Below are 10,643 nucleotides of genomic sequence, written 5' to 3' on the forward strand. Positions count from 1 at the left end.
TTTTTTTGACATCTTTAACATTTCGGGGGGGGTTTGAACCCCCAAAACCCCCCCCCTGGCTACGCCCGTGGACTTTTCTATCCGCTGACGAACTATGAATATTGCGTCCACCGTATATCTATTATACCTGAATCTTTGTTGTTCTTCGGATGTTAGTACCTTATTCCATATTCTATTTGCTATGATCTTAGTAAAAAGTTTAAGAACAGAACAGATCAAAGTTATATTTCTGAAATTATTTGGATCTCCTTTATATTATCGATGCCAGGCGCCTTTTGGTTTTTCAGTTTTTTTTTTATTATTGCCTGAACTCCTCATCGTTATCTCCGGTTCGTTCTTGGCATGATTTCGATTTGCTTTCAAGTTCTTTAATATCCAATGACTTTTCCAGTTCATATTCAATGGAGAGATAAGTTAACCCGCTAAGAAAATAAAAACAGAAAGTTTATTCAGAACTAGGTAACTGAAAAAATCATACAAAATTTTTACCCGCGATCTTGGGACATACTATTTCATATTGGTATCATTTTATCAAATTCACTTTAGAAAAACTACGCTCTAAGCACTAGCTACCTAATAGGCAGAGTTAAAATAATAAATAAAATAACTATATACTGGTTTGGAAAAAATACTTCCCTCAACTAATTATCGTAAATTTATCCTATAGTTTGAATTGGCGAAAATGAAAATTGAAAAGGCAGCTTGTTTATTCAATATGAAATATTAGCATAGCTTTCCAAAAGGGCCCTTATCCCTACACTTATACGAAGTACGCTCGACTATGCATATATAATATATTACTTCCCTTGATCTTAATTTTATTTTACGAAAATAAATCCCAATCGTTGAGTTGAAACCTCAATGCACGCCACTGGTCTAGCGTAGTTCGGGCAGACAACTTCATTGTTATCAACTTATAAATAATAAACTGACATGAGATGAGTGACATCATTGTTTAAGGAGAAGATAGTTGGTTACTCGCCCTGCAAAGGGCATTGGATGTGCGTATGTGGCGGTACCTATTAGAATTATGTGGCAAACTCAGAATTTTTGGGGTCCATCCTAATGCGCCCTCTAGGCGGCTATTTCTATAATCATTTGTCGGTAAAGAGGTTTCTACATTGGGTACAAAACTTGACGTGAAGAGTAAATAATCGGAGCCAAGTAAAGTAGAAACACTTCTCCTTAAACAATGGTGACATCTAAGATGTCTAAAAACATGGTGAATGCACTCGTCAAATTTGACATTCCACCAAATTGAAAATATTAGTTTTAGTTCGTGGCGGCGCCACAATGTCATACTTGTCATTTCCGTTGATTTTGATTGGATATATTAATTAAAACCCGATACCCGAGTATGATCGTGCAAAGTCGTGAAAAAAAACACGAAACGTTTACTGATGAATTCAAATATTTGTAATAGAGAGAGAGAGAGAGTTTATTGGTATTTCAATTACAAGAATTACTTCCATAGATCATAACTATAATGAAAGATATAATTATAGGTACATAATGGCACAAACCTCGTAAATAATAAATAACAAGAATCTTAATTTGTTGATAGCGCTACCTATAGTTGACATAACGAAGCTTATCTAATATTCTCAAAACTGGCAAAACAAAAGCTAATCAGTTCATACACCTGGTTTTTAGACATCTTAGAGACATCTAATCAGCTGATTTCAAGTTAAGCTTATAAATAAATAAAGAAGACTAATTCTCATTAAATACAAAAGAAACCAGAAACATTGTGCCCGTAATGAAATGAGAATATCTGACTACTAAAATATTCTGTAATAATTAATTACTTCATCTAAGAAAATTGTTAGTTAGGTTATACTTTGTTTACTTCAAATAATAATGGAATCAAGGGGAGAGACTTCAGAATTACAACAATTGGTTTCAAGTGATGTAGACGGAGAATATGACGACAGCATTACTCAAGATGAAGGACTGATTGAAAGTAAAGTGGTATCACCAGTTCGAAGTAATAAGGTATTTCAAATGAATCAATAATTCGCTTTATCTGAATTATAATGACAAATGAAATGCTTTCAGATTTCTTCATCAGGTAATACCAGTCATAGTTCGATCAACAGATCCACAGGGAAAAATTTCAATACCAAAATATATTATGTAAATGAAAGAAAACCATATCGTGATAATAACAAAAATAACGCAGCTAGGCCTAGACATCCCCATAAAGGTAAGTTGAAATTTTTTTTGTTATAAACTGACCCTATTCCCAAGTGTGATATTTTTTGAAGAAGAGGGATTTGAATTATAATAAGTATTATTTAGGTATTCAAGATTTATTTTCATATGTTCAAACAGAGTAAGCTTACGATTTGGGTATATGCAGTAAAAATGCATATAATATGGTAAAATGCAGGCCACATATTTTTCTTCTTCAATGAGAATTACTATACTTGTATATCTGTTTTAACTGCATGGATTGAAATTTGAATGTCCAAGGATATTAACAAAATTTTCTTTCAAAAAATGTATATAAACTATTTTTATCATATAATTTGCAGCTACTCTCTTTGGTTAAAGTATAGATAATTTTAGATTTTTTTTAATATTACAATTTAGGTTCTAACTTTCTTACATAAAGATTTCGTATTTACAGCTATTACACATTCACCTTACTATAAGTTCAATGATTCCCGAACATTCATGTCAGGATTAAAATGGTAAGCAGTCCATGTTCAAAGGAATGAACTGACTGATGGTATGGTGCATGTGTAACTGCTTTTGAAGTGGTTGATTTCTGTCATATCCCTGATTTTGCTGTAGCTTGCTTTTTCTTTTTTTGTTTCATTTTGGATGTGGTGTTAGATAATACGGTTAAACATCATTGTTTCATCTCTGAAGTGCCAGATGTCAGGCATATGGAGAAAGCTCTATTGGATTTATTGAGTGATTTTAATTCTGGAAAGCTGAGGGCATTTGGAAGTGGACATACAATGGCACAAATGACAGATATAAGGGAACAACAAGAGAAACTTGCCAAACTCCATTTTGATTTAAGTGGGAGTCCAGATCCATCACTGAGCAACACAAGTATAGCTAGATCTCAGAATGCCATGAGTGAATTAATCCAAAGATTGGAGCAGTTGAGTGTTTCTATAGAAGGATTACATAGTAATAATAAAAGTTAATGACAAGATTCTTTTGTAAAAGATGTTTATCAATTATATTTATATTACACAATTGCAACTTTCAATACAAATGACACTTCTGTTGTTGTTCGAGAGATATTTTGATAAATTAAAAAATTATCTAGTCCATACAACTCTCACTTTTTCCTCTTAGGTCCAGGATCACTTGTTCTTTCTAAAATGAGGAAAAATGGGAAAATGTTAAAAACATTATATATGAAGTATTTTTTGAGAACAATTTTCCGAATTTTGCTAAAAATGAGTGTTGGAAATTGTTTCTTGTGATGAGCATATCTATTTATTCAATTTCAGAAATATTTGCGGGGAAAAACTGTTATATAAATAGTAGTAGTAGTAACAGTACTTTATTGTTCATAAACAAACAAATGGCCATCAACCTAAGGTCCTTCAGCCTTTATAAAAATATATGTATATGGAAAGAATACTCACTTGCTTTATTTTCAGCAGCACTAGATGCCGTTACAAATGTTCTTTGCAACTTTGTTTTTTTGATTTCACGATATTTATTGGCCACATCTTTAGATAATTCGGCAATTCTTATCATAACAGGTGCAGGATATCTGGAATTGGGTATAATAATTTTACAGTTAAGGCAAAATAATGTAAATTTTGGTATCACCTAAATTTTTATATGCTAGATACTTACACACATCCCATGAATTCAACGTTTGCAAAAGTTCTAGCTAATGCTACAAGGTAATCTTCCGGAAATTTGTCTTTATGAACTTCCATAAATTCTTTTCGTAGTTCCCAATGTTGCTCTGGTTCCGTATCGTCCTTATATTTGTCCACATCCCAATCTGTAGAATACATTTGAGTCATTTTTTTTCATATAAGTACTAAATACAGGGCAAAGATATATTTCTTTTGAGGTTATTCTAATCTAACCCAACACATATATTTTGAACAAGACTTGACATTCGAACATAGAGTTTTATATGAAAACCACAGAAAACAAATATATGAAAACCATAACACAGCTTTGCTATCAAAATTCAAAGTACTATAATGACTATAACATTATATGATTGAGCCGTTTAACAATATAATATCAGCCCGAGATGCCCACTATGCAATGGTAATAGGCATCTTAGATTAAGAATGCAGCGACAAGGTGAGCAAACGTAGAACTATAAATGTTGCCATTGGAGTGTTTGGTTGTATTAGTTGTGTGTGTATTTGCGTTATTAAAATTTGATTTTACAATAAATATAAAAACTTTTTAGACTTATATAATGAACAAGTGTGTTACTGTGTATATAATATTTTCATTTTAGGTTCAAGGCGGTAGGTATCATCATTTATTTCAGTTCAGTCTAGTGATATTGAAAGGATGGAAGACTTCGATAAATGACGAATAAAAATCGTGTGCATATAATATGTGAACGGTTCAGTCAACATTATTATAAAACAGGATTCTAATAGTACCTTTTTTAAGTCCAAATGGCAAGACTGAGTTTAGTAGAATACTTGGGGTATCTTAAAGGCACAAACACTTCTAGAAGTGTTTATGAAGGTGAAGAAGTTTTAAATGCTGGTCACATAATAAAAATGTTACATGTTATTTGCATGACTAATAAACTTTAGTTGAAAGGTTTTTTTACTTATCCGAATTGATCATTTCACATTCCATTATACAGTCCCAACAAAATATTACAAATGCTAATGTATTGAATATATTTGGGAATACTACAGAAAGTCCCATATCCATTTTTATTTATTTATTAAGAGATAACTCAATTTACATAAAATGTTTCTAAAAATAAATTTATATAACTAGGTTACTTGAAACTACTCATATCGATACCTATTTATCGAACTGAATTATTGCTTGACTAATGAATCATCAAAAATAATGAGAATTCAATTGAAAATATTTCACTTATGAAATGTATTCATTTTGAAAATATATTCGGCATATTATACGACTATTTTAAAATAATTAAAATGTGGTAGAGAAGTATCATCAGTGTGCCCTGAAAAAAATATATAGAATTTCAGAGTACATGTCGAAATATTTCTGAGGAATTTTTCCAATATTGTGTAAAGGTACCTTAGATTTGAAGACAATGTATCTTTGGCACAATTCTTGTGAAATGCCAAATAAAACAGATAATGTCACATATGAAAGATCACATTTCAATTTTGTTAAAACTAAAACAATACACTGCTTGATTGTTAAACGATCTGATCTTTGATCACTGTAAATAGATTGTAGGTACTGCTTCTACTATTGTATCTTATAGTTTCATATTATTGAGACCAGTAAAACTGTTTAGAGCACTATCTGATGTTATCAGGTCACACAAAGAAGATACTTTAGGGGTATTCACTTGCACTTCGAAATCCTTGAAAGTTTTAGGCCCATTATAATCAGGCTGACCCTGAAGAAGCTGTAATAGACCTTGTATAGCTTCGATTCCATCTTGGGAAGTAGATTGTAGAGCAGGTTCGATTTCTCCACAAGAGCATATTTCAGCAACAAGTTTTTCTTTGTTTCAATCTTTCAGATCTACTACTAGAACATTCAGGTTCTTCCTTTGTGGTAGTAGATTCAACAGGAAGATTTCTGGAAGGCACGGCAGTCTTTTTCAAACATTATTTCTGTGCAGAACTGGAATCTGTAAACGATTATTATTATTATTATTATTATTATCTCCATAAATATAATCTAAAATTTCACGTGCTGTCAGTGCTTACCTCGATAAAAATAATCATCATCGATAAAATGCAGGGAACATACTTTCATATTTCTTGTCACTGGTTCATCAATTTTTAGTTCAGTTGCCAAGCTTTTTGTCGATCCATCAGCACTTTACTCCCCAATTTCCCTTCCACCCAAACACGATATTTATTACCAGTTTGAGGGAAAGCATGGAACGTGATATTTGTACTTTTTTTTTCCGAGGAAGAACACTGAGGAACTGAACAATAGCGATTCGAACGACTCAGAACTATTGAAATGATTCAAAAAATATATAAATATTTGTAGAATATCACACAAAAACAAAGCAAAATGCTAGAACCTCAGGGGAATGAAAAGGACTGTGGCGTAGCGCTTATCTTGATTCGCTTATTGGTGGAAGCAGCTCACGTGTGTTCATGAAAAACTGGCCACTATGTTCCAGCAAACACTATCCCACCCTTCAAGAGTGCCAGACTCTTTCACCCTGGGTATAACTCATTTAGTACCCAAGAAAGGAGATCTGAAGGACCCAAAAAATTACCGCCCCATAACGTGCCAACCATGTCAAATCTTTACAGCAGTACTCACCAGACATATCTGTAAGCACCTCAAAGAACATAATCTTATTGCTGAGGAACAGAATGGATGCCGTCCCAAAACCAAGGGCTGCAAGGAGCTTCTTGTGGTCGACTATATAATAACTAAACAGGCCAGAAAGAAACTTAGAAACATATCTGTTGCATGGATCGACTACAAGAAAGCCTTTGACTCGGTTCCTCACACCTGGCTGATAAAAGTATTGGAAATTCACGGAACAAATCATCGATCTCCTAAAACAACTCATGAACACCTGGAGGACAGCACTGCTGATTCACACAAGAGAGGGTCGAATAGAATCTGATAAAATAAGAATCAGACGTGGATTGTTTCAGGGTGACACTTTGAGCCCCATTTGGTCCTGCTTAAATCCCTGCCCTAAATCCTCTAAGCATATTACTTAATAACACGCCATACGGATATGTGATTGACAAACATAGAGACATCCGAATCAGTCATCGCCTTTACATCTAAAAATATACGCTTCGAACTCAGAACAGCAACGGAGACAACTCGAGATCATTGCCGCCTTCAGTGATGCAATTAGATTGGAGATGGGAGTCGACAAATGTGCTACGCTCGAAGTAAAGAGAGGCAAACTTCAGGCTGCACGTAGCACTACCACAGAATAGAGAGGTATTAATCATAGACCTTATATCATATAAGGTCTATGGTATTAATACCTCTCTATTCTGTGGTTTTATTCCGGACTTTATTATTTGCAAGCCTACAGAATTTTCTGTTGATGGCAAGCTTAATTTATTGAAAAGGCGCATTAATACAGGTTGATGATGTTAAAATAAAAGTTGGTTGTGTTTGTTTTGATTACAGAACTCTGACCTACACTAACCAAAATGGTGGACAATAACCACACTTATTCAAGCGATTCAAGTTGGTTATTCCCGAAGGGCTATTACCAAGGGCATGACCAGAGATAACCGCGGTTATTAGTGGTAATCCGCTTGAAATCGCTTTTTGTTTACTAGTTTTTTATTATCTCACTATTGTTTAGCCTTTAATCTTTGTTTATTAGTCTCTCAAGCAGTAAAGTAGTGATAAATTGAAAAAAGAATGGTTTATAAACAATCTTCGCTTTCTTAAACATTCCTCTTATTGAAATAAATGAGATAATAACGGATTTATTTGATGACTCAATTGAAAAAAATTAAAATTCAAGGATTGAACATTAAGAAGCTTTCATCAGTTACCAACAGAGCTCGTCATTCAGTAGAACAAAAAAAAATTAATAGTTATCAATCATTATCCTTTATTGGTGTATTATTTACATTCTGGAAAACGATACAAGCGTCTTAATTATTGCCTTTAGTTAGCTATTCAATTGAAATTGGCATTTAAATGTTGCGTGTTGGGATAATTAGTGAAGAAACCGATTTAAGCAAATATCACAATAAGATATTAATATGTTTTTTGCTTTTAGTGGGAGGACATGGTAATTTTGTCGAACCTTGAAACTTGCTCAAAAAAAATTTGCATGCATGATCATATCTTTCATAAGATATACCTTCACTTAGGTGAATTCTTCTATATATCTACTTATCTATGGGTGAATACCTACCAGGGGGGGGGAACTGGGGGAAGGTTCTCCCCTCCAAATTGCCCGGGCACCTCTGAAATTTAGCCGGCCCTCCTAGAATTTGATATACTAAGGCTCAAATAATTACAAGATAAGCAAAATTTCACCTTCAATTCATTTTGTGAAAACCCATTTTAATGAACGGTAAAAAAATGACTTCCCGAAATGGCGGAAGTGTCTGGGTTCCATATTTTGAATATCTAAAAGTCCCCCCCCCCCAAAAGTGGGGCCTGGATCCGCGCCTAATACCTACCATTAAGTTCCATCACAAAAGTTATGAACATACAATTTGTATTTTATGAAATAAAGAAGAAATGAGAAATGCGGAAAAATAAGATTACCTGAATAAGAAATAGTGATTGATTTATTAATATGTTGTAGAAGAAATGAAGAAATGCGGAAAAATAAGATTACCTGAATAAGAAATAGTGATTGATTTATTAATATGTTGTAGAAGAAATGAAGAAATGCGGAAAAATAAGATTACCCGAATAAGAAATAGTGATTGATTTATTAATATGTTGTAGAAGAATTGTTTTAGAATTATATTATAAGCTTATATATATTTATTAAATTGCATAAAGTGCGCAAAAAGCTCCTCACTTAACATCTCTATGTTTTTCTCATTTTTAGATTGAAGTATTTTAAAGTACAAGACATACAGGGTATTTTTCAATTGTAAGGCAAAACTATAGTATCAAAATAAAAAAAAATTAAATTTAACCTAAAAATAGCGAATGGGGTAGGGCTTAAGCATAGGTTTTGAATGAAAATCCTGAGAAAAAAGGCTATATATAGTCTATAATAATTGAATAAAATGATGTTTTCCTAATATTTCTTTACTGGCCAATCGTTATGAGGACGTGATAGAATCTCCAGATCATATATTTTTTTATTTATAGTAATAATGTGTTGCAATTTTATAATGAGAATAATTTTTTGGATTTCACGTTTATTTACTCCGGTTAGAAGGATGCAAATTTCAATAAATAACAATAGAAGGCTTCTAGTAAATGATACATTCACATCACAAACAACTCCATTAAACTTTCACTGAAAATTGAAATTGCCTCTATTTAAAAAATGCGCGCTTTACAAGTTGCCAACAGGCAAGAAGTAATATACTACCTACTAGGTATTCTCTTTTTTTTTTGAGGAAGCTTTAACACAGATAACAAGTAAATCAGGTAAACTGAGAATATCTTAGAAGTTAGAGTATAGAATAAATTCTATTCTATGTTCTAAGGAGAATATATAAACAAAAAGCCGCCATTTTTTGGCTTAAAAACCGACAGCCAATAACTGTGTTGTCACTGTGTTTTATTACTGTAAACACAAGTACAATCAGAGAAGAACAAAAAGACACATTATGCAAAGACAAATTATACATAATATGTTAGCGGGAATTTATCATCTGAAAAGCCCATCTGAAGGAATTTCAAAAATGATCATCTGTTCTGTTCTGTCCTCTATACACACATGGGAAGTTTGAGCGTTATCTGTTATATTAATAGTTTGTTTACTGTGTCCATTTTCCGTCTTTTGAACAACCACTGTTTCCCTGATATAGATCCAGAGAACTGTCAATTTTTTTCTCTTTCACCTTTTTTCAGTCTATACAGAGGGTCCTGTAATAATGTGTTAATCTTCCATAGCTGCCAAACCAGACGTTTTAGAAATTTATTTGAAAATCATCCCCTTTGTACTTCCGATTCTGCATCTCTGGAAATTATTTTCTGATATACCTACAGGGTGTATATCAAATAAAATCATTCAACAAATGAGTGATTTTTTAAATGGAACAGCTCTTATATTTTTGCATATTTTCAATGCTCTTCAATACCTCTATCATGATTCAAAATATTAGGGATATTTTTCCAACGGTACGGATCTTATTAAGAAAAAAACTGCAAAATTTCGACGAAAAAGTAGTTCGGTAAAAGCCCTTAAACGATTTTCAGAAGCGATAGAAACATGAATTTGATCAGAATTTCTTTGAATTTAAGAATTTGCCTAGTCATCGTTCCTAAATGATCAACTTCTCATATACAGGGTGTCTGTTATCAATGTCCAAATATGAAGAATTTTCAAATTGTTTTTTCTCGATTTTTTCAAATGTAACACCCTGTATTTTTTCCATGATGATGTACACAGTTTAAAACCTTACATTTTGCCAGAGGTAACCTTAGGATTATTTTCACTCCTGTGTCCAGCAGGCACGAAAAATGAAATCAGAACGGAAAATGTTATTCAAATATTGGATATAAAAATAAACGGGCGTTGAAAAAGACAAAGAAAAATTGTGTTAATGATCTAAGAGATGTTGAAAGTGTCGTGTCCGCCTTCTCTGGAACACAAAGCGATCCGATCGTTGAATGACCCACAACGCACCTCAGCATGGCTGGAGTAATGCTTCGGAAAGCAGTCACAATTCTCTCTCGCATATTGAAAGCTGCTGTCGGAACTTCATCATACACGATTCCCTTTATGTGTCCCCACAAAAAATAATCTATTTTGGTGAGATCTGGTGATCTAGCAGGCCATCTTGTCGGTCCGCCCCTACCAACCCATCTATTTGGAA

General features: G+C 33.1%; 2 protein-coding genes across 3 annotated transcripts; one reads left to right on the forward strand and one right to left on the reverse strand.

The window, feature by feature from the left end:
• The first annotated feature begins 1,566 nt into the window (after positions 1-1,566).
• LOC123678497 (coiled-coil domain-containing protein 28A) lies at positions 1,567-3,216 on the forward strand. Of its 2 annotated transcripts, none has more exons than XM_045615542.1 (3): positions 1,567-1,995; positions 2,059-2,206; positions 2,878-3,216. In XM_045615542.1, the coding sequence occupies exons 1-3, from the start codon at positions 1,861-1,863 to the stop codon at positions 3,162-3,164; spliced, it is 570 nt and encodes a 189-aa protein (XP_045471498.1). In that variant the 5' UTR covers positions 1,567-1,860; the 3' UTR covers positions 3,165-3,216. The 2 variants fall into 2 exon arrangements, with proteins under 2 accessions (XP_045471498.1, XP_045471497.1); XM_045615541.1 differs by having other exon boundaries at positions 1,569-1,995; positions 2,842-3,216.
• LOC123678498 lies at positions 3,173-7,007 on the reverse strand. The gene is made up of 4 exons (XM_045615543.1): positions 6,460-7,007; positions 3,832-3,985; positions 3,615-3,745; positions 3,173-3,339 (listed from the first exon to the last, which is right to left on the reverse strand). Exons 1-4 carry the CDS (start codon positions 6,713-6,715, stop codon positions 3,302-3,304), a joined length of 579 nt encoding a protein of 192 aa, XP_045471499.1. The 5' UTR covers positions 6,716-7,007; the 3' UTR covers positions 3,173-3,301.
• Between the last annotated feature and the right edge of the window lie 3,636 nt (positions 7,008-10,643).

The sequence above is a fragment of the Harmonia axyridis genome, chromosome 4 (genome assembly GCF_914767665.1).
Source record: "Harmonia axyridis chromosome 4, icHarAxyr1.1, whole genome shotgun sequence".
Classification (NCBI taxonomy): domain Eukaryota; kingdom Metazoa; phylum Arthropoda; class Insecta; order Coleoptera; family Coccinellidae; genus Harmonia; species Harmonia axyridis.